Here is a 25284-nt window from a genome sequence, read left to right as displayed (position 1 = left end):
AGGGTGACAATATACAGCCTTGACATACTCCTTTCCCTATTTGGAACCAGTCTGTTGTTTCGTGTCCACTTCTAACTATTGCTTCTTGATATGCATACAGTTTTCTCAAGAGGCAGGTTAGGTGGTCTGGTATTCCCATCTCTTTTAGAATTTTCCACAGTTTATTGTGAACCACACAGTCAAAGGCTTTGGCATAGTCAATAAAGCAGAAATAGATGTTTTTCTGGAACACTTTGCTTTTTCAGTGATCCAACGGATGTTGGCAATTTTATCTCTGGTTCATCTGCCTTTTCTAAAACCACCTTGAACATCTGGAAGTTCACATTTCACGTACTATTGAAGCCTGGCTTGGAGAATTTTGAGCATTATTTTGGTAACGTGTGAGATGAGTGCAATTGTGTGGTAGTTTGAGCATTCTTTGGCATTGCCTTTCTTTGGGATTGGAATGAAAACTGACCTTTTCCAGTCCTGTGGCCACTGCTGAGTTTTCCAAATTTGCTGGCATATAGAGTGCAGCCCTTTCATAGTATCATCTTTCGGGATTTGAAATAGCTCCACTGGAATTCCATCACCTCCACTAGCTTTGTTCATAGTGGTGCTTCCTATGGCTCACTTGACTTTACATTCCAGGATGCCTGGCTCTAGGTGAGTGATTCCACCATTGTGGTTATCTGGGTCATGAAGATCTTTTTTGTACAGTTCTTCTGTATATTCTTGCCACCTCTTCTTAATATCTTCTGCTTCTGTTAGGTCCATACCATTTCTGTCCTTCATCAAGCCCATCTTTGCATGATATGTTCCCTTGGTATCTCTAATTTTCTTGAAGAGATCTCTAGTCTTTCCCATTCTATTGTTTCCCTCTATTTCTTTGCATTTTTCATTGAGGAAGACTTTCTTACCTCTCCTTGCTATTCTTTTGAACTCTGCATTCAAATGGGTATGTCTTTCCTTATCTCCTTTGCCTTTCACTTCTCTTCTTTTCACAGCTATTTTTAAGGCCTCCTCAGACAACCATTTTGACTTTTTGCATTTCCTTTTCTTAGGGATGGTCTTGATCTCTGCCTCCTGTACAGTGTCACAAACCTCCATCCATAGTTTTTCAGGTACTCTATCTATCAGATCTAATCTCTTGAATCTATTTCTTACTTCCACTGTATAATCATAAGGGATTTGATTTAGGTCATACCTGAATTGTCTAGTGGTTTTCCCTACTTTCCTCAGTTTAAGTCTGAATTTGGCAATGAGCAGTTCATGATCTGAGCCACAGTCAGCTTCTGGTCTTGTTTTTGCTGACTGTATAGGGCTTCTTCATCTTTGGCTGCAAAAAGATATAATCAGTCTGTTTTTGGTATTGACCATCTGGTGATGTCCATGTGTAGAGACTTCTCTTGTGTTTTTGGAAGAGGGTGTTTGCTATCACCAGTGTATTCTCTTGGCAAAACTCTATTAGACTTTGCCCTGATTCATACTGTACTCCAAGGCCAAATTTGCCTGTTACTCCAGGTGTTTCTTGACTTCCTACTTTTGCATTCCAGTCCCCTATAATGAAAGGAACATCTTTTTTAGGGTGTTAATTCTAGCAGGTCTTGTAGGTCTGCATAGAACTGCTCAACTTCAGCTTTTTCAGCATTACTGGTTGGGGCATAGACTTAGATTACTATGATATTGAATGGTTTGCCTTGGAAATGAACAGAGATCATTCTGACTCTTTTGAGATTGCATCCAAGAACTGCATTTCAGACTCTGGTTGACTATGATGGCTACTCCATTTCTTCTAAGGGATTCTTGCCCACAGTAGAAGATATAATGGTCATGTGAGTTAAATTCACCTGTTCCAGTCCATTTTAGTTCTCTTGATTCCTAAGATGTTGACGTTCACTCTTGTCATCTTCTGTTTGACCACATCCAGTTTGCCTTGATTCATGGACCTAACATTCCAGATTCCTATGCAGTATTGCTCTTCATGGCACCGGACATAACCTCACGGGACTGGGGAAACAGACTCTTGGAGGGCACAAACGGAACCTTGAGCCCACCAGGAGAAAGTAGCAGTGACCCCAGAAGACTGACCCAGACTTGCTCGTGTGTGTCCAGGAGTCTCTGGTGGAGGTATGGGTTGGCTGTGGCCTGCTGTAGGGTGGGGGTCAGTGAGTGTAGCAGTGTGTGCATGGGACTTTCTGAAAGAGGTCACCATTATCTTCATTACTTCCACCATAGTTTGGCCTCAGGTCAAATAACAGGGAGGGAATACAGCCCTGCCCATGGACAGGAAATTGGATTAAAGATTTACTGAGCATGGCCCCACCCATCAGAACAAGAACCAGTTTCCCCCTCAGTCAGTCTCTCCCATAAGCTGCTTATCCTTCTCCATCAAAGGGCAGACAGACTGAAAACCATAATCACAGAAAACTAAGCAGTATGATCACAGGGACCACAGCCTTGTCTAACTCAATGAAACTATGAGCCATGCCGTGTAGGGCCGTCCAAGATGGACGAATCATGGTGGAGAGTGCTAACAAAACATGGCCCACTGGAGAAGGGTATGGCAATCTACTTCAGTATTCTTGCCTTGAGAACCCTATGATTGGTATGAAAAGGCAAATGTGTCCCAGTTTGAAAGAAATACAGTCATTTTGTTATAGGCTACGTTATGTTTAGCTATGGTTTTTCTGATAGCTTCCCTGATAGCTCAGTTGGTAAAGAAGCCACCTGCAATGCAGGAAACCCCAGTTCGATTCGTGGGTGGGGAAGATCCTCTGGAAAAGGATAGGCTACCCACTCCAGTATTCTTGGGCTTCCTTTGTGGCTCAGCTGGTGAAGAATCCGCCTGCAATGCCAGAGACTTGGGTTCAATCTTGGGTTGGGAAGATCCCCTGGAGAAGGGAAAGGCTACCCACTCCAGTATTCTGGTCTTAAGAATTACATGGACCATTTAGTCCATGGAGTCACAAAGAGTTGGACATGACTGAGTGACTTTCACTTTCATGGTTTTTCTAGGAATGTACAGATGTGAGAGTTGGGCCATAAAGAAGTCTGTGTGCTGAAGAATTGATGCTTTTGAATTGTGGTGCTGGAGAAGACTCTTGAGAGTCCCTTGGACAGCAGGGTGATCAAACCAGTCAATCTTAAAGGAATTCAACCCTGAATATTCATTGGAATGACTTGATGCTAAAGCTGAAGCTCCAGTGCTTTGGCCCACTGATGTGAGAAGCCTAATCGTTGAAAAAGACCCTGATGCTGGGAATGATGGAAGGCAGGAGGAGAAGGGGGTGACAGAGGATGAGATGGTTGGATGGCATCATCAACACCACAGATATGAGTTTGACCAAGCCACAGGAGATAGTGAAGGACAGGGAAATCTGATGTGCTACATTCCATGTGGTCGTAAAGAGGTGGACATGAGTTAGCAACTGAGCAACAACAGTGTTTGTTTTAGTAATCACATGACCATAGAAAATATTAAATGATTCAGACAGGAGGTATGATCTGATGTTTTTGTCCCTTCTGGACAATATTATTTATCATTTAGACTGAGTAAAATTAAACTATTTGGTCTTTCAAATTTGTTTTGGTAAAGAGTTAAATTTTAGTAAATTTACAGCTGAAATATTGTCAACATATATTGAATTATGTTTTTAGTTAAGTCCACTGTTTTTGCAGCAGACTTAATTCACTGATGGTGATATTTTCTGTAATTTTCAGTGCATTTAAAAGAATTTTATAACATATTGAAAGAAATGGAGATACTTGTTAACACTAAATAATTAAAATAATTAGACACGGCTTTAATTCTGGCTTATCAGCTGTGTGATCTTGGGCAGGTAACAACCTCTCAGAACCACAAAGTTTTCATTTTTTAAATGAAATCAATGATATTTAGTAATAAGGGTTGAAAAGAAATGTAAGTTATGTGACTCAAATAATTCCTTCTCTAAAGTAAGTTCAAATTTCTTGAGATTATAGTTCACCAAAAAGGTCCAACTACATGAGTTTTACAGCATATAGTTAGTGTCATGTTTAATTATCACAATAATTTTGTTGCATAACGCATAAGAACATAGATGTTAAAAGTATGACTTTCTTTCTGAATTACCTTTATAGAGTGCTTTTACCTCATACGTATATCCAAATCACTGAATGCAAATTATTTGATACTGAAAAATTCTTTCTAAATTGGTAATATGTTTAGTGTATCTAAACAGAATTCGCTTTAATAGTATAAGACTTACATATGTATCAGTAAATATGAACTAGTCTGACAGCAACTTGTTTATGTTATTTGATACATAGAACATTGACACATCCATAGGTTCAGTTCAGTTCGGTTTAGTCGTTCAGTTGTGTCCGACTCTTTGCGACCCTGTGAATCGCAGAACACCAGGCCTCCCTGTCCATCACCAACTCTCGGAGTTCACTCAGACTCTGGTCCATCGAGTCGGTGATGCCATCCAGCCATCTCATCCTCTGTTGTCCGCTTCTCCTCCTGCCCCCAATCCCTCCCAGCATCAGAGTCTTTTCCAATGAGTCAACTCTTTACATGAGGTGGCCAAAGTACTGGAGTTTCAGCTTTAGCATCAGTCCTTCCAAAGAAATCCCAGGGCTGATCTCCTTCAGAATGGACTGGTTGTATCTCCTTGCAGTCCAAGGGACTCTCAAGAGTCTTCTCCAACACTACAGCTCAAAAGCATCAATTCTTTGGCGCTCAGCTTTCTTCACAGTCCAACTCTCACATCCATACATGAGCACTGGAAAAATCATATCCTTGATTAGACGGACCTTTGTTGGCAAAGTAATGTCTCTGCTTTTGAATATACTATCTAGGTTGGTCATAACTTTTCTTCCAGGGAGTAAGCATCTTTTAATTTCATGGCTGCAGTCACCATCTGCAGTGATTTTGGAGCCCCCAAAAATAAAGTCTGACACTGTTTCCACTGTTTCCCCATCTATTTCCCATGAAGTGATGGGACCATATGCCATGATCTTAGTTTTCTGAATGTTGAGCTTTATGTCAACTTTTTCACTTTCCTCTTTCACTTTCATCAAGAGGCTTTTTAGTTCCTCTTCACTTTCTGCCATAAGGGTGGTGTTATCTGCATATCTGAGGTTATTGATATTTCTCCTGGCAATCTTGATCCCAGCTTGTGCTTCTTCCAGCCCAGTGATTCTCATGATGTACTCTGCATAGAAGTTAAATAAGCAGGGTCCATTCTGAAGGAGATCAGCCCTGGGATTTCTTTGGACGGAATGATGCTAAAGCTGAAACTCTAGTACTTTGTCCACCTCATGCGAAGAGTTAACTCACTGGAGAAGACTCTGATGCTGGGAGGGATTGGGGGCAGGAGGAGAAGAGGACGACAGAAGATGAGATGGCTGGATGGCATCACGGACTCGATGGACGTGAGTCTGAGTAAACTCCGGGAGTTGGTGATGGACAGGGAGGCCTGGCGTGCTGCGATTCATGGGGTCGCAAAGCGTCGGACACGACTGAGCGACTGAAATGAACTGAAATGAACTGAACTGAAGCAGGGTGACAATATACAGCCTTGACATACTTCTTCTCCTATTTGGAACCAATCTGTTGTTCCATGTCCAGTTCTAATTGTTGCTTCCTGACCTGTATATAGGTTTCTCAAGAGGCAGGTCAGGTGGTCTGGTATTCCCATCTCTTTCAGAATTTTCCACAGTTTATTGTGAACCACACAGTCAAAGGCTTTGGCATAGTCAATAAAGCAGAAATAGATGTTTTTCTGGAACTCTCTTGCTTTTTCGATGATCTAGCATATGTTGGCAATTTGATCTCTGGTTCCTCTGCCTTTCCTAAAACCAGCTTGAACATCTGGAAGTTCACGGTTCACGTATTGTTGAAGCCTGGCTTGGAGACATTTTGAGCATTACTTTACTAGCGTGTGAGATGAGTGCAATTGTGCGGTAGTTTGAGCATTCTTTGGCATTGCCTTTCTTTGGGATGGGAATGAAAACTGACCATAGGTAAATATTTATTCCTTATTTTAAAAAGTTACTTGATTGGAAGGCAAAACTTCCATGAAAAGTAGTTGTATGATAGTTTTGAGAAAGGTGAAGTGTTTTTGCACTACAGATAATTTAGGAAGGTTCTTAGAGGAGGTGAACATTGAGAAAGTTTGGAAGGAATATAGAAAGCCTTAAAAGGGTGGGAAAGGAGGAGAAAAGGTAGAGGTGATGGAAATGTGCAATTCATTTTTGAACTTCAGAGTGGATTGATTGGTTGTGTAAAAGGATTAATATCAGGGTCAGACTGAAAGGTCTTAGCTATTAAACTAAGGATTCTTTATATGCCAGGCAATGGGGACTAACTGAATATTTTTGAGTAAATGGTTGATATATTAATAAGATAACTTGGAAAGATTATTTAGCAGAAGGCAGGATAGAGGTGTAGGGCTTCCCAGGTGGTGCAGTGGGAAAGAATCTGCCTGCCAATGCAGGAGACAGAAGAGATGTTGGTTTGATCCCTGGGTTGGGAAGATTCCCTGGAGAAGGAAATGGAAACCCACTCCAGTATCCTTGTCTGGAAAATTCCATAGACAGAGAAGCCTGGCATGCTACAGTCTGAGGGTCTCAAAGAGTTGAACACAACTGAGTGAGCACACACACACAGAAACTATAGGAAGTTAAAATGTCAATTAGGGAAGTGATTTTTGAAAAAGTTAATACTTAAGAATGGAAACAAACTGTGATGCTTTATTAAAACATGCAAGTCTTCAGTCTTCCTTTTGGTGTTATTACTACATAAAATGGATCTAGATATTTAAAGAAACTATAAAACTTAAGCTTTTGGTCAAAATAAATACCAAGTATTTCAAGAGATATAAAGCACATTCTTTTTGTTTTTCTGTATCGAGAACATTCACCTATTAAACAGAACAACAAAAACCTTTCTAAAGTTTTAGTATCCCTTTCAAATGTTTAAAAAACTTAACTCTTTAAGTTTAGTACCATTTACTTATTGTAAGCGGTAACTTATAAAGAAATGCAGCAAATGATAAATGGAAATTCAAGTGCAAAAAGTATAGTGTTTTATTTCTTTAGGTTTTATATTTTTGTTTTTATTTTTTCTTAGTCAGTTTTAGAATATGTCTAGCAAAGTAGTAGATACCTAGACTCCTTCTAAATATAAATTTTAAATATGATTTTATAGCTTCTCAAAAAAATGAGTTTTCCAATAAAGTTCCCCAAATGTATTATTTAAATAAGTAGAAATTAGTTCATATTGTTTAAATCGAGCTAACCAATTTAACAGTAAAATAGAACATTTAAAATAACTTTTTTAAAGAAAAACTTATTTTAATTTTATTTGTAAGAGCTTATTACTGCTTTTTCCCCTTTAACAGATGTAGGCCAAACATTAAGATATTCTTTTCTTTTGTGAATGGATAGAGATATATATTATGCTAGTTAAGGCACAGGCTGAGTTGCTGTTCACAAAGAACTCCAAATCCTCAGAGTTTCACACAAAACAAGTTGTGTCCGACTCTGCAATCCCAGGGACTGCAGCCAGGCCTCTCTCTTCCTCACCATCTCCCACAGTTTGCCCAAGTTCATCTCATCCTCTGACACCCTCTTCTCGTTCTTCCTTCAATCTTTCCCATCATCAGGGTCTTTTCTAATGAGTTGGCTAATATTGCTATTTATATTAGCTATGTTTTAAGTCCTCCATAGCTACAGGTGTTTAATGGCCAGTCTTTGGACAGTGCAGATACCATCATCACAGAAAGTTTTGTTGGTCAGAGCTGTGTTAAGAGGTTGTTCTTTAAAAATTCCATTTTTTGTATGTTAGTAGAGAGAAGATGTAAATACATACACTCTTCTCAGCATCTTGAATCTGGAGTGCTGATGTCTTCAGAAAGTCAAAGTCTGCATGGACTTTGATGGGTTATATTTGCCTAATTTCTACACTATCGGAAGAGAGAATGGGAGGGGTGGTGGGAGGTACAGCCACTTTTTGGTTACAAATGATCTGAAAGGTGTGCATATCACTTCTGCTTGTAGTACATTGGCCAAAATTTAATGATATGCTTATACCCAAGGGCAGCTGGAAAGGTTATTAGCTGGATGGAGTGTACCCAGCCAAAACTTGGTTTAGCTGGGAGTGGAGGCAGGGATCCTGTTACCAAACGAAAGCAGCTGAGAATAAATACTAGAGGACACTTGCCAATCTAGGTCACATGTATTTAATATGATGATCACATTTAGTTTTCTCCATTTTCCTCAAAGTAGAATCAATGTGGGTAAAGTGTTTCATTTTAAGTGACCTTGCTGAGATTAACCTGAAATTATTATTTTTTAAAATTTGAATTATGCTTTACAGTTCAATGGAATTAACCTTATAATCCTTTTGATTCAGGGCAATACTTTGAGCATGAACCTGTTTTTCTCTAATGTATTATTTCTACATCTTAAACTTTGTGGCAAGATAATCTTTTGTTCCTGTGATTGCAAACGAAAGACTAGAACTTTAGTTTATTTCCGTCTTACTTAATAGACATTCTATAATTTTGAACTGTTGATGCCGAGCAGCAGTGAGGAGTAGGAAAGGTACTAGTTGGTGATTTAGTTTTTCCTTCTATCTCCATGTTCCTTCTTGCTTTCTCTGTGTGTATATATTTATCATGCTTCTAAACAATTTAGGGTTTATAATGAAAAGCAATAGGCTTTTTCCACACCACTTCCCATCCCTGGTCTTATTCTTTGAGATACTCTGAAATGTTCATGTTTATAAGTAACTTCTATATTTTAAAAAAATATGCCTTACTTGATTTATCAGAATTACATACTGATTAATTACTGTAACAAAAATTAACTTAGTTCATATACTACCTTCTCTCTCCCTTCACCACTATTCTTTTACTCTTCTATTAGCTTTACTATTTCTTAAACTTCTTACATGTCTGCTTAAAGATGGTATCTCTTACTCTCAAATTAGCAATTACAAAATTTAATGTTTCTAATCTTCCCTCCTCATATGTTCCCCTTTCTACTTCTCAGTTTTTGTCGTCTCTCTTTTAAATTGCAATGATCAAATATATTTACATTCATTTCCGTAACTATAATTAAGTCTGCTAGCTTTGTCTATTGCTGAATTCTAAAAATTGTAATTAGTAAGCAGTTTAATTTTTTATGACTACATAAATATTTTTCACTGAAAAGCTAATGGTAGAGCAATTACCATTTTTAACATAGCTTTATTGTTTATAATTTAGTTTAAAATTTCCTCTTCCCATTTTGGTTTTTTATATTTTTAAAAAATTTCCTTAATTTTCCCCCACATATAAGCAATACCCTCTATTCTGTAGACTTTCTGTTCTGGCCAGCCAGCTCCCTTCTAGAGTCTTATTTTCCTGTCTTCTGATCTGTTTTGTCAGTCAGTGCACTTCTGACCACTTTATATTTTTATAAAGTTTGTTGAAAATTTGCTTTGGTTGGTGCTTTTTGTAACTGTGAGTTTATGTATGTCTCTTTGAAATTCCATTTTTTGTATATGAGTAGAGAAGATGTAAATACATACATTCTTCTCAACATCTTGAATCTGGAGCATTGATGTCTTCAAAGACTCAGATGCCCGTGTATCTAACCCTGACAGTCATATTGATAAAACATGCGATAAAGTCCTATGTTCTACATTTTGGAAGGGAGGGGAATTTGTGATGTTTATAGATAAAGCTGAAAGAAAATAATGATTATCTATATAAATTCATTGATACTTTTATGTAAGTAGACATTTCTAGAATAATTTTAGCTTCATTTGTTTTCTATGACCTAGAGTTTTCATAGATTATGATAAATTTTTTTTCTGTCAGTAAGGATTGTTCTGTTCTACTTTTTATTCTGTTATTCAAAATTTGTATTTTCAGTTTGAGATCTTTTCATTACAGATAGTATTGCACAGTTTTATTGCCCAGAATTTCTTGAAATTGACCTATTTTACTATTATATCTGGCCAGTGACTTAACAGCACAGAGTGTTTAAAAAAAAAAAAATGATTCTTGGGTTAGGAGGCTAATGTTAGTGTTGAACTCTAATAGGTTTTGCCATCAGTCTGGATGATAAGTAGTACAATACTCTTAGGCTACTTTTTATCTTTACAAGAGAATGGTATTGTAAAAATGTCAAAAAAAATATCCACATGCCCAGTTCACCAGTAAATATACTGCTAAATTTGATCCTTTTTGGCAGTAGCTAATGCTACTCAAGGGACTGTATTTTTACAGAATGACATATTTCAAAGGGTATCGGTTTCCATTTGAGAAAATTCATGCATTTAGAGCAACTTAAAGCCAAAACAATTGTGCTTGTGCTATATGTTTAAAATATTAGTCATCTTGAATACATGCTCAGGTTAAATGTCAGAAGCTATATATTGCACAACAAGGAAATTTATTGTTGGGAGACCAGGCGGTACCTGTGCTTGTACAGCACTTTCCTGAGAGGATCAATTTGAGTATATGAACTGATATTAGCCAGGTGTTTGTACAGTAACATTATTGATAATAAAGGAGAAGTTCATCGAGGAGAAAAACAAATAAAGGAAGCATAAAAGTCTCATACTGTATAAAACTAGAGAAATGGATCAAAGAGTTTGACAGGAAGTTTAATGTGTACATAAGTAGAGTCTGACAGGAACATGCTGTGTGTGCCAAAGGTTCCAGTGATGGAAAACCGAAACATAGCGCTCACTGACCACAGCATGAGCCTTGACACACGCTGTAAATAATCCGGAGATCTATGACTGCATTAGGCACTGGGCTGCTGTATTAACGGCAGTAAATCTATAGCACCATAATGGGATGGCATGCAGAAATTCTTCTGATTAATTTTTGTAATGGATTAATAGGAATATAGCAAATATTTTCAATTCCTACCATCCCCCAACCTCTTCCTCCCCCTAGCCTCACCCTCCCCATTGTGATCTTTTTTTATTTCCTTCTACTCACCAGGCTTGTGTATGTGGATCCTTGCTTTAGTACCATCAAGTTAAAAGCAGATGTTTCTGGTAGAGAGCATCTAATCACTGTCAAGTTGAAGGCGAAGGTATGTGCTTCGTTAGACTGTTACTCTGACCAGGAAATACCTTGTGAAGTGAATTCTGAAAATGTTTTCAGTGTAAACAAGTGCTAGTTGCTTCTAAACTATATATATATATGACCCCTAAATAAATTATTTTGGAATGCCTCTGATTTATTCATTAAGTTTCCCAAAGCCTAGATATATTTTCATGTCACTATTTTAGTTCAGATTTGATCAAATAAGGCTTGGCAGCTTCAACGTTATGTTATGTTATGTTATGTTATGTTTGTAACATCCTGTGTAGAAAAGAATTGGAAGTTTCTGCTATTCCAAGTTCTACTGAAGAGGTCTTTGTCTTCAACTTTTATTTTTTTATGAATTACCTTTGTTCTTATTTCTGACTTCCCACCACACCCCAAACACAGACCCATATATATGGATACTTTTTATTTTCTTGGCTGAAATTTTTTTACTTCTGGTTTTAAAAATTTTGCAGAGGTTATATACCTCTATTTATAGAGCCCTTACAGGCTAGTGATCTATAACTACTAATTTTATTGGCATAATGCATAGCTATTTTGTCATTTTTTAATTATACATTGTGAATTTTGAGAAATAAGTAGAACAAGCAAGTTCAGGATATTAACCATATACTTAGTAATCACTGGAGAAACATTAGAATTTGAGAAAACCAGGTCATCTAACTTTTTTTTGTTCTTACAAGTCATCAATCAACTCTCTTTCAGAAGATTATAGTGATGAAAAGATCAATTGTGTTTGTCCTTTTTAAAAATGTGTCTGGCATTTAAGCTTTTCATGAGAATTAATATATAAAGCTGTGCTGGGGTGACACAGAAAAGTTGATATCCTATAGTGCCTCTATATCAGACAGATTAAGAAACGACTCATTCTTTTCTTACTCACCGAATGTTTACAGTTCTAAGATACATATGTGGTAAGTTTTGAGAAAATATTAGTGGGATATAAATATTAATTGTAAAATAAGTTACATGAATATTTTTATTAAATGAAAATGAAAACACTTATTTTCCTTTTTAATTAAAAAAAATTTTTTTTTAAATCAAGGAGAAATCTGCCTTTATCCTTCCAAAGGTCACATACTGCCAATGGCAAGGTTCTGTCAGTTTCTTCAGAGTTTTATTTGTTTTTACTTTTTTTTTAATATTCTAGTATTTTGTACATTGATAAAAATTGCTGCTATGAAGACCAAAATGAAGAATTTAAAATACATCCTATCCTGATTCTATTTTTTTTGATAGCCTCATTTCTTGCCATCTTTTCTACTAACTGAGAGAGAATGATTTAAATCTACATTGCCTGTAACTACATCTATAAGATTTTATTATTAATTTTAATTAATGATATTTTTGACAGTATTCAGAGGGAGGATGTGTAGCCACTAGAATGGTCCATCCTTTCTGCTTTTTCTTAAAATTTTTCAAAGTAGATAAAGGTGGCCCTTTTAATATTCCTCTGGAGAGTATTTTCAGGTGTGAATTTTTGCAGCACCAATAGTTATAAAGCACTATTATGTATGCCCTGGCAAGAAAAAAGAGAAAGCTTTGAGTTTTTAAGAAATTAGGAAGAAAAATAATCTGCATTAAAAAAAAAAAAGGCAGAAACTAAATGAATCTTATATTGGTAGGACTTATTAGTCTTAAATTGTCCATTTAGTTCAATTTTCATAGAGACCAAAGTTGTCTTTCAGGTGTGGTAATTTCTTTCTTAAGAATATTTGGGATTGTCAGTTAAAAACAGTGAAAGCTAAAACTTAACATGTTAAAGGATCCTTAATACAATGCAAAATCTTAATCCAAACTGAATTTTATAGGGCCAGGCTTATTTTTTTGACAAACCTTGCAACATGATTATTTTTTTAAATACACAAACCTCTGTTTCTTTTATCTGATACTTTTTGATATCTAGTAATGTGTTTTTTTTTATTCTTGAATACAACTCTACCAGTTCTGGCCCTCTGCCTCACTGTTTCCAGAAACCCACAAAGAAAATAATATGAATTCTGTCCAGACTTGCTCTATGAAAAGTGAACATATAATCAAAAAGAAAGGCCATAAGGAAATCAGTTGAATTTTGGTATTTTTATAAGTGTATTTTTAATGCAGTATTTACAGTTCATCCTAATCCATAGTCTTTTCTTTAAGAAAGAGGTAGCCCAGAGCTTCCTTAGCTTTGGTCAAAATCAGAACTGCTTGAAAAAAAAATCATAGATGTTTCTGAGACTGGGCACTCTGATGACTATTTTTATAATCTGCTGCAATTTTATGTATTATTCTGTCAGGGAGTCCAGTCATGAATTGAGTTGGGTTAAATTTTTCCTTAGGAACGTATGCTATAGAGTCTAATATATATTGTTTGTTATGAAAGTATATACTCAATATTATATAATCATATTCTCTTATAGTTATTAATTTGATTGAATTGTTTCAAGTGAGACTTGAAAAACTGTATTAAGTACCATACCTATTTTTCAGTTTCTTTATGTGGAGCTTTAGTTATTATTGTCAACTAGATCTGTAAAGTAAAACTTTGACAATCTCTAGTGGCTTGAAAAATACTTTGTTGTATACATTATAGTTAGTATTACTCAATGGACCATGAGTTTGAGTAAGCTTTGAGAGACAGTGAAGGAGAGGGAATCCTGGTGTTCTGTAGTCCATGGGGTTGCAAAGAGTCAGACATGACTGAGCAACTGATAACAACAATACAGACAACTCCAAAAATGAGTATCTAGGGATGATACTGCATGAGTCATGTTAAATCATCCAGAATTATATAAATTTGTGCCTTTTAGGTTTGATACAGTTATATAATATTTATTATATAAACAGAATTGATCTTGAATGTGAATATAATATTTATATATCGACTCAGTAAAGCCAACCATTTATAGATCAGTCTAATTTATTGTATACATATTTGTATGTTTGCATAAATGTACCTAAATATATATCTGGATGTTACCTCAGATATGTGGAATCATATTTATTTTAACCTGCTTTTGTTTAACTCCTTGGGGATCTCTCTTTTGTTTAATTCCTTGTGGCTTTCTTTATCAGTACACATGTGCCATTTAGTACCCTGAGCCCTGTTTGAATGTAGGATCATAATTCTCTTTTAACATAATGTGCCATATATACTTAATGATTTCCAAAGTTACAGGCACTTTACTGGGTTTATCTATTCTGTATACAGTAAACATTAAATTCTTAGGCTTCCCTGGTAGCTCAGAAGGTAAAGCGTCTGCCTGCAATGCAGGAGACTTGGGTTCAATCCCTGGGTCAGGAAGATCCCCTGGAGAAGGAAATGGCAGCCCACTCCAGTACGCTTGCCTGGAAAATCCCTTAGACAGAGAAGCCTGGTAGACTACAGTCCATGAGATCGCAAAGAGTCGGACATGACTGAGCGACTTCACTTTCACTTTAAGTTCTTAACCTTGATTGATGATTGCTTAGAGAGTTGATATTGTTCATTGTCAGCCAAATAGACAAATAGCAGCAACTCAAGGTAAACTAAATATTCCATTTTTGACCCAAGGAGGTTTTAAGTTTGTATTTTTTTTTCCAGAAAATTCGCATTTTAGAGGGAAAAGAGATTTTACAATACTTTTGGTTGTGTTCTATTATTTTTACATATGAAACAGGCAGAGAAGTTAAATGACTTGTCCAAGGTCAGGAGTTAATTAGCGGAACCATAAACCAAAGAAAGCGAAGATCTCTGCCTGCATTTACTTTGAGATAATCACATGACTTGTAAAAATTGCATGCAAATTGTTTTTCTAGTGATTGCAGCAGTTATAATCGGAAGAACATCATCTAATAGTTTGAATTGTCCGAAGTAGGGCTTCTTCTATAATCTCAGCATCTTCCTTTCTTCCCCCGGAAGTTAGAGCATAGTTATATGTTTATATGGTTTCCTTGTATTTACCTTTGTGATATCAGTTCTGCATAGCCAGATTCCATTAGGCAGAGTGTACAATGACAGGTTTACTTTTAGCCAGCCTGTTATAGTTAAATGTTAATTCTTTTTGAAGCATTGATTTCAAATGGGCTGATGTTTATAACAGATACTGTTGTGATACTTTTTTGTGTCCTTTTGCTATACAGAGAAGTAGTTAAAAATAGAAGGTTGAAAACAGTGAAAGTCTAAAACTTAGGTTATTTTGTCAAATGAGAGAAAGGAGTTTTCCTAAAATGGGTTTTCTTTTTAGTAAATTTAGCTTTTTAAAGAAAAGAAGTGAGCATTTAAAAAATTACATGTGACTTTTAAGAATCCAAACTGAATCTTAGAGAAATCATGTAATAGAATTCTCTAATAACAAAATTGATTTTAAGGAAGCTATCTTTTGTCTTTGTTAACTTAGAATTGTGGTTAGTCCTTTGGCTGTCACCTCTTATATAAAACTATTGAGGGGTTAATTTTCTGTTTATCAACCATGAAAAAATTTTTTCTTAAAACTAATATTTGTTTTTCCTTAATAAACCAGAAGGCATTTATTTCATTGTTTATTATTTGTTCATTGTTTATCGCTAAAATTAAATGCTTTGTTGTGGAAAATAATTGATAACTATATGTGTTCATTTTGTGTATTTCTTGATTCTTTTAACAAGTATTGCCTCTTTAAGTAGTGACTGAGGCTGTTTGAGGTTAAATTTTAGACTGAAAAGAAATGAAATATCAACCATTTTGATTTGTCATTTTACAGATAAAGAAACTGAGATTCAGTGTGGTTTGCCCCTCAAATCACATTAGCAGCTGCCCAGAAACTGACTTAATTCATTACTACTGATTGGTTTGGCATCCCCAAATCACTACACTTTGTACCTCTTGAGCTTATTGACTGTTTATCAGCTCTTCACACCTTTATAATACTAGAACCAAAATATATATAATACCTTTGCATTTATAGAAATACTTTTCCTAATATATTCAGTTTTCCTAAAATATTTATGTGAAATTGTCACAGTGAAACAAAAATGACCCTAATTTTATGCTTTTTTGTAGTACCCTGCAGAATCACCAGATTGTGTTGTGGATTTTCCAGTTCCATTTTCTGTTTCCTGGACACCACAGGTAAATTTTTAAATTTAAGTAGCTAAAAAGCATTTTAAGTGGCCATTATAAAGTGGTCTTTTCAGTTTTGTTTAAACATTTATTTATAAACAGGATTTTGAGAGTGTTGCTTTCATATTTCCTAGCAGTTGATGTCCATTCTCCCTGCCCTCTGACTGTCTCCCCGCCTCCTTCCTCATCCTCCAAACACACCCACACAGACACCCCATTCAGCCTTTAGACCTTTATGCTTCATTTTAAATAAACATGAAAAAGCTCTGTTGACAGAAATTGTCCTTTAATTTTAAATCCTAAGGAGCTCTGTTATAAAGCAGTGAGCAGTAGGTTAAAAATTGGGTGAAATTTTTCAGATATAATATCAGAGAATCTTTTTCAGAGGAGAATGAGTTATGACTGAAAATATAAATCCTGCCATTTCTATTCAGTTTTTATTGTTTTAAAGTATTTGTCCTTAGTTCGCCCTTGAACTTATACTATATTCTTTTTGCATATGCTTTGGAATATTCTTATTTTGATTATTTCTCCTGCTCCTGTCAGTTTAATTTCTCAATACATTGGTGATATCTAACAAGTTGATGTATTTAGGAGTGCACTGTAAATTGTACCATTATGTAGATAAAATGTGGTATGATTATCAATAGTTCTGTCATCAACATTGACATGTGTGACTTTTAAAGATCTGGCAGGATGGTGGTTAGGTTCAAAGAGAAATCTAATGACAGGTAATCTAATGTCTCACCAAGTAAATCGATACCAATATGAAGAGAATCTTTCTATTCTTAGGCAAAGTGAAAAAAATTCCTACTGACATTTAACAAATACTCTCTGAGTAGAGGCTACCCTTATTTTTGTTATGAAATTTTGGTAGGTTCAAGTGAAAATTTATGCTTACATTTAAATTCTAACATATAGAGTAAAGTAATTGTCTTGTTAGTTTAAAAAAAAAAAAAAGCCTAACAGCATTTACATTGTTGTATGAGGTTTCAAATATTAAATTATACCATCTACATTTAAAATATATTTTTGTCATTTTCTTCTTTAAAAACAAAACAATCTCCCTCCTTCCAATGGAAATCAAGAAAACACAGCAAAATATAGGTGATGAAAAACACTATGATTTGCTTTTGGTATTGTGATATGTGTTATAAATACATAAGATATACTGTGTGTTTTTTTTTAAAGAATTGGAATTGTACATAAATTGAATAGTTTCAGTTTGCCTCTATAAATTTTATGTATTATGTGAGATTATGAGATAACATTGTACCTAGATTGTATTACTCTTTCCATATGTTATCTCTAGATTATAATTTAATATTTATCAAAATCCCAAGGTTGAAGAATATGTTTTTGATTAATTTCCTAGTTTTTTTTTTAACATGTTTAATCATGCAAGTTTTCCCCAGACTTTAATCTGCGAAGAAGTTCACATCTCCACAAAAGGACTGTTAGCAGTTACCTTATCCTGCCATTTAACAAAATTAGTTTGTGACTCTAACATTACAAAATCTTAAGAGCAATATCTTCTAAATTTTGTGTCCCTACTTAACACCAGCTAAGTACCTTGCACAAATAAGCATGGAATAAGTGTTTATAATATTAATTCAAATCCAGATTTAGATTTAATTGTGTCGTATGTCAGGTTTTCTATTTTTGTATTAGTTCTAAGAATATAGAATTAGTAGTAACTGGAATTGCATCTTTTCTTTTTTTAATTAAAAGAACATATTAACATTCTTAGTATAGTACAGATAAAAATTTAGACATCATTTTAACCACTACTCAAATTTGACATGTTTAATATTTATCACATTTGTTTCAGATATATTTTTGTCTCTTTTAGGAATAAAATGTTCTGGGGCTTAAAATTTTACTTTTTCTTCTCTCCTTTCCTTTGTTTCCTTCTGTCTCTTTCTAGAGGAAAATCTTTTTCTGGAATTGATGTGTATGCTACCCATGCATACTCTCTTGCTACATTTGTTTATGCCATATTCTACAGTATTTTCAGTCTTTTTTAAACGACATTGTTTCTGAGATTTACCCATGATCTGTGCCTGTATAGTACATTTTAAATGCTTTATATCATTTCATTATATGAATCCACCAGTTAGTTTATTCAGTGTCCTAATGATATGGTTGGTCACAATTTCTTGCACAATTTCTTACTAAACAGTGCTGCTATAAACATCTTTCTATGTTTCCTTTTATATATGTGAGACTTTTAAAATGGTTTATGCTTTGAAGTGAAAATGCTGGATTGTAAGGAGTATACTCTTTGAGATTACTAAACATTGCCAAGTTATTTTCCCAAATTGGTTGTGTAGCTTTATACTCCTACCCCGCAATGCGTAGTAATTTCTACTTTCCCACACCCTTTCTATGTCATTCTGATTTTACTCTGATCTTAATTGCTATCAAGAACTGATACTCTTTATTGTTGTGTTTATAATCTTTGCCTACTTATATTTTTGTTTTTTATTATAAGCATTTCTTACATACTTTGGATACTAATTATGTATTGGTTATATGGGATATAAGTGTCTTATCCCTGTGGCATGCTTTTTAACTTTGATATATTTTGTCAAGCAGAAGTTTAATATTCAGTGTGGTCACATTTATCAGTCTCTTCATTGTGATTTCTGCTTTATGTGTCTTGAATGAGAAAATTTTTTGTATCTTGTTTTAAAAGATATTCATTAAAAGTTTATTGTAAAAGTTACACTTTTTTCATATTTAAATATGAGATAGGAATTATATTTACACTTGCCTTTTTTTTATATGCTTATAGAATTTGGATGTATCTTCATTTGTGGAGGTCTGAGGTGATTTTATTTTTCTTTTCCATGTACTACTAAAATTGTCTATTGTTAGAGTTTAGCTGTTCATTGTTAAGGATTTTGCTGCTATTTCCAGATGAACTCTTGAGTGTTTTAGCATGATAAAAGTGTTGGCAATATTAGTTTATGTTTTGAAAGTGTGAAGCAACATCAAACTTCTTTGCTGTGTGTGATTTTTTTTCATTAACCTATTGGAAACAGTTCTGCTTGTGAGAATTACTGTCTTTTTCCTTTTTTAAAACGATTTTTAAACAGTTGTGGTTCTTAAAGAATTGTAGTATTGTAGTCTTACAGCAAACTTACATTTAAAAGATTGTAAACAAGTGCCAGATAATTGATTTTAAAAAATTCCGTCTCCTTTTTGTACATTTCCTATTTGGATTCAGTGTTTCTGGACTTTAAACTTAGAAGATCTTTATTTTCCTTTCTTTCTGTAAAATAATAGGCATGACTTTGTGGCATCCATATTAAAAATGGGTAATTTTCCTTATGGTCCCTGTCTTCCTGCTGGGTTGATAATGTTTTGATGTATTTTTCTTTTGCTCTGATGAGAGGTCTGCTGCTGCTGCTCTGACATATTCATTTGGATGAATAATTATAACTTGCACAATGTCAAGCTGAAGATGGTAGGGTTTTGTGCGTCATGACAAGCCTAGTAGCCAGTGCAGGTGTCTCACAGCATGATCAGCAACAGCCAGTGTATTCTGGCTCCGAGGAGGCATTTAGAGTGGTAAGAAATGAGCACCAAGGGCAAGGCTGCTGCTTCTACTGCTGCCGCGCTATGTGCCAAAGAAACACAAAGTGCTTCTCAAAGACAAGTGACTGCACACCTCTTTTCACATATTTACTTTGTTTACCCAGTTTTCTTTTATAGATTTCAGCATAGGAATGTAAGAGCATGTCATGATTTTTATCTTATTCTACTTCCCAACATCACAAACACTCTAAAATGTATCTAATTTGCTGCCCTTTGGACTTGTATATCTAGATCATATATATGAATAATGTAGACTGATGAGACCATAGGATGCTCTAATGTAAGATTTTACATGCATTGACAGTAGTGATTCTGTAAAAATAAAATTACCTTTCTGCAGGTCACTGATCAACCCAAAATAGATGCTAAAGTTGTACCCTTACCTGTAAATATGCCATTAAGTGTAGGCTTCAGTTAACTAGCCTCGTCATGTTGACTAGAATTTTCAGAGATTGGATATGACACAGTAAACAGTGGTCATTATATTTTTTAATCATGTAAATCTGATATTCTTGGGAGCAATGCCATGAATATAAGAAGAGCAAAACTAATGATAAAGCCTGTGGCTGATAATCTGATGGTGAATGAAGAAATTGTAATTAAAGGAAAACAGTCCTATTACATAGCAGTGAGCATGATCCATTAGTTAGAGCAACAGACTAGCAGTTGGGTATCCTTGGTTCTGTTTACAGTTCAGCCATTGACTTAATTGTATAATCGCAAACAAATCACAAGGCTGCTCTTTGCCTTAGTTCGTATGTATATGGAAATAATGAACTTTTTCTAAGAGATCTTAATAAAATAAATTTGGTTTAAAACAAATAGAATGGTAGATGGAGAAAATGCTCAGTATCATACTGTATGGACCCTAAGGATATTCTGCTTTTTTGATCTACTGGATTATCTTTCTTTCCATTTTTTCTCTACTGTCCTTGTTGGAGAACTCATAGAACTGGATTTTTGTTCAGTCTTTAATTGGTTAATTAAATATACTTTTGGTTTCTTGGCCATCTTATTGTGGCTACAGTGGTATGGATAAAAAGACATCAAAGAAATCATAACAAAGAAACTTAGTTCATTATTGAGACTATGTGATGTGATTGACCTGTGTGACATGGTATCCTATTGAACTCAGTAACTTACTAACTGCTTCTCTTTCTTTTTTTTAAATAACATGTATTTTTAAAGTACCCCTACATTGACTCTTTAAAACAGCAAAAATAAAAGCCAGCAAAATTTAAAAAATGTGAAATCACCTTTAATGCCTTCATTTATGGAGTCGGGATGTCACTGGTTAATCTGAACCTGTGCTTATCACTTAACAAAATATTTTTTTTTTGAAATATTATTTATAATGCTGTGCATTTATTATTCCAGATAATCTTTAGGATAATTTAGTTTTTAGTTATAATTGGGTTTACATTTATCCATCCAATTAAGAACTAATATATTCACAGTCTAGGAACTGATTATCTCTACGTTTATTTAGGTCCCCCAGTTAAGTAGCTATAGTTTCTTAATCCACATCTTGTACATTTTTGTTGAGTTTATTCCTAATTATAATATAGTTTTTGTTGCTATTGCGATTTGGTCTTTTTTTAAAATCACGTTTTCTAGTTTGTAATATGGGCAAGCTATTGATTTTTTAAAAAGTGTATACTCTAATAAAAGTTGTATATGAACGTAGTTTAAAGAGTTAGATTTACAAGGGTTTTTTTTGTTGTTGCTGTTGTTTGTTTTCTTTTCAGACAAAACAGCATGACCTAGCGTCCTTCCCACCTTTTTCTCCCTCTCCAGGGCCAACCACTTTTAATTGTTAGCTGATCTTTTGGTGTTATAATGTAATATGCATTATTACATGCTCTTGTAATTATACTACCTTTTGTTTGTTGGTTTGGTTTGGCCATTATCTGTTAACTTCCCACTGTAGATAATGAGGAATTTGCTATTTCTTCTGCCTTTCCCCCACTCCAAACACATATGAATACTTCCTGTGTTCTTTTTCTTTTCAGATAGTTATCTTGTAATTTTGATTATCAATATTCTGTTTACATTATTATGGTGAGCATATACGTATACTATGCAGAGATAAACCATGTAGTTAATTAGTATTCAATATTATTTTTCCTTTGTTGCCCCAGTTTTTGCTACCACCTAGAGTTAACAGTTGTCTATTTCATTTTCTTAGTTTTCTGTGTATTTAAAACTCATTCAATCCACAATTTTCCATCAGTTGTCTAAATCTACTCTTAATTATCTAGATGGGGTTTTGTATTAGCTTTACTTTCTGGTAAATTTCATCAGCGTTTTCTGGTAACCTTCCTTTTGAGTTTTTTTTTTTTTTTTAATACTGTCATGTTAATTTCTAAGAGTTTACTTCATTGATATATCTTCTTTTGTCCCTAGAGATACTAATAATATATATCTTTTTTTCCCACCTGAATAGTTTCTGTTTCCTTGAGTTGCTTTTTCTTATCATCTTTGGTTATTTGCTCATGATTAAAAGTCAGCTATTATAAACTATTTGAAGGCTCTGAGTACATGACTGGGGGCTTGTCAATTGTGAACCTCGTTGTAGAGTCACCTGAATAGATCTCAGAATAGATTACCCCAGATGTCAGTATTTTAGGTCTTTTTGATTGATTGGTCAGATTTGTTGAGAAGACTCTTTTATTTAGCCTTCTGCCTACAAGTTACTGAGCAAACAGAAAATGCTCCCTTATGGCAAGAGTGGACCAACACTGCTGGGCAAGAAACAGCAGTCTAGATTAGTAACAGTTAACCCTCTTTCAATATACGTTTATATTATGTTGTATAATTGTATATATAAACACACCCACATCCATATATGACAAGTAAGTGGTATCTCTCTCTTTGTATGTTGAACTACATATACTCTAAACACAATATTTCCATTTATATGCAATAGTCAGGAAGTATTCTGGTGCTGAAAAATAAAATAGAGATGATTAATACAAAACAACCATCAGTCTCACCAGGCTCTCTGGTTATGGTAGATGACTATATATACATTGTAACATAAGTAACAAACTAACATAACATATAACAAGTAACATATATATATTGTAACAATATTTCTCAACAGAAATATTGAGAAATACTGTTTGGTCTTACAGTGTGCCGGTTAATGTATTACGAATACTTGGACTATAGTTTGGAGGAAACCAATAAAATATTCTTATATAGCAAGTGTCCTAGGTAAAAGAAAATATATAAGTATCAGTCTCCAAATGGCTTCTTAATATTGTGATTTATATTTTAAAATGCTTTTGGATAAAAAGGATTGTCTTAGCTTGTCAGTAAAGCAATTTTATTTCAACACAAACACAATTTATTAACATTCTCTACCTCATGTTTTGTCAATGTCAGGGACTCTAGAAAATTAATATACAATGTCTATTTGTACTTTTTTTTTTAACCCAAGGGCTATTTTAAAATATTTGAATATTGGTATATATATGTGTGTGTGTGTTTTAAGCCATCTGTTTGGAAGAACAGATACCCGTATTGAAAATAAAGTTCCAGTAGACAGAAGACAGAAATGATAATTCAAATATAAAAGATGCTAATTCAAGTATGATCTGCTAGAATCACTGATTAATACTCTCAGCTATATATACTTACTTTCTTCCTCTTTTTGTGCTAAAAAAAAAAAAGTTGAATATGAGAAGCCAAACTAACTTAGCAGATGGATATAATGAAGCAAACCAGAATTTTGGAGTTGGTAGATAGCAGAGGCAATGGAACAGTATGGTTGTGAAGGTAACATTGATAGCCAGCAACACACACATTTTATTAGTCTTGACCTTCTCTGAAAGCAAAGATCTTTGTGAACATTTATTTCCTTATTTTGTTGTTTTTAGTGTGAATAATAACAATTAGATATAGTCAACTTTTTGATGAGGGTAGAGTAGAACCCTTTTGTGGTATGTCCTACCTAGAACAAAAAGCTAGACTAGTTTGCTTTTTTCTGATTGGCTTAATTTTTTTTATTATGTAGAACTTTATTTTAATACCAAGTAAAGGAAGTTAAAAACAGTTAACATGGAATATTAGAAATGTATTTGAACCAAATACTAAGGGTCTTAAGTAGCATTGTACAAGACGTGGTTTTTCTCAGAGTTAACAATCTGAGGGATATAAATGGATAAACAGCCACAGGGGCTTGTTCATCAGTCAGGCTCAGGCTGCCATGGTATCGTAGTCCTATCCTGGCATTCTTAGCATCTTTATTATTTTTTAAAATTGTGATAAGATAGACAAAATTTACTATCTTAACCATTTTTACAGGTGCAGTTCAGTGGTATTAAATACATTCATCAAGTTTTTGGTTACCTTTACTACCATTCATCTCCAGAACTCTTTTCAGATCTTGTAAAACTGAAACACTATACCCATTAAACAGTAACTCCCCTTCTCTTCACCAGTGTCTAGCAGCCACCATTCTAGTTTCTAACTCTATAGTTTGACTATGCTAAGTACCTTACATAAGTGGAATCATGCAGCATTTGTCCTTTTTGACTGGCTTATTTCACTGAGCATAATATACTCAAGTTTCATACAAGTTGTAGCATATGTCAGAATTTGCTTCCTTTTTAAGATCAAAAATATGCCATTACATGTATAATACCACATTTTATTTATCCCTTCCTCCATTGATGGACTTAAATTGCTTTCACAGTTTAGCTCATGGGAATAATGCTGCAGGTGAACATGGATGTGCATATATAGCTCTATGAGTTCCCACTTTTAACTGGTAATTAAATTACCAATAATTAATTGGTAATTTTATCTTTAATTTTTTGAGAAACTGCTATACTGCTTTCCAGAGCTCCTGTACCATTTTACATTCCTACAACAGTGTACAAGAGTTTCAGTTTCTCCATATCCTCCTAAACACTTATTTTCTTTTAATGAGTGTGAGTGAAGTGATCTTATTACAATTTTGACTTGCATTTCCCTAAGAGATATTGAGTGTCTTTTCATGTACTTATTGGCCATTTCTGTATCTTCTTTGGATACATGTCTTAGTCCTTTGCCCAGTTTAAAATAAGTTGTTTTGTTGTTGAGTTTTAAGAGTTCTCTATATATTATAGATATTTATCCTTTATCACATACATGATTTGCAAATGTTTCTCCCATTCTGTGCGTTGCCTTTTTACTCTGTTGCTGCTGTCTTCTGATGCACAAAATTTTTAAATTTTCATCAAGTCTAACTTTTCCTGTTGTTGCCAGTGCCCTTGGTGCTATACTGAAGAAATCATTGCCCGATCCAGTGTCATAGAGCTTCTGCCCTGTGTTTTTTCGGAGAGTTTTATACTTAAACAGCTCTTATATCTATGTCTCTGATCCATTTTAAGTTACTTTTTGTATATGGTGCTAGATAAGGGGCCAACTTAATTATTTTCCGTATTGATATCCAGTTTTTCTAGCTCCATTAGTTGAAAAGATTGTTCTTTTCTCATTGAACGGTCTTGACACTTTGTCAGAAATGATTTGATCATGTATATGAGTGTA

At 34.5% G+C, this 25284-nt stretch overlaps 1 protein-coding gene across 2 annotated transcripts in view; it reads left to right on the top strand.

Annotated features, from left to right (window-relative positions):
• FANCL (Fanconi anemia complementation group L) overlaps positions 1-25284 on the top strand; it is an 89564-nt gene that overhangs the window by 39733 nt on the left and 24547 nt on the right. For both annotated transcript variants that reach the window (XM_005686628.2, XM_013967673.2), the window contains 2 exons: positions 10971-11064; positions 16084-16152. In XM_005686628.2, the coding sequence (XP_005686685.2) occupies positions 10971-11064; positions 16084-16152 (163 nt within the window). The remainder of the gene's footprint in view (positions 1-10970; positions 11065-16083; positions 16153-25284) is intronic.

This window comes from Capra hircus, chromosome 11, assembly GCF_001704415.2.
Source record: "Capra hircus breed San Clemente chromosome 11, ASM170441v1, whole genome shotgun sequence".
NCBI lineage: Eukaryota > Metazoa > Chordata > Mammalia > Artiodactyla > Bovidae > Capra > Capra hircus.
This window is presented reverse-complemented; position numbering and strand designations above follow the sequence as displayed.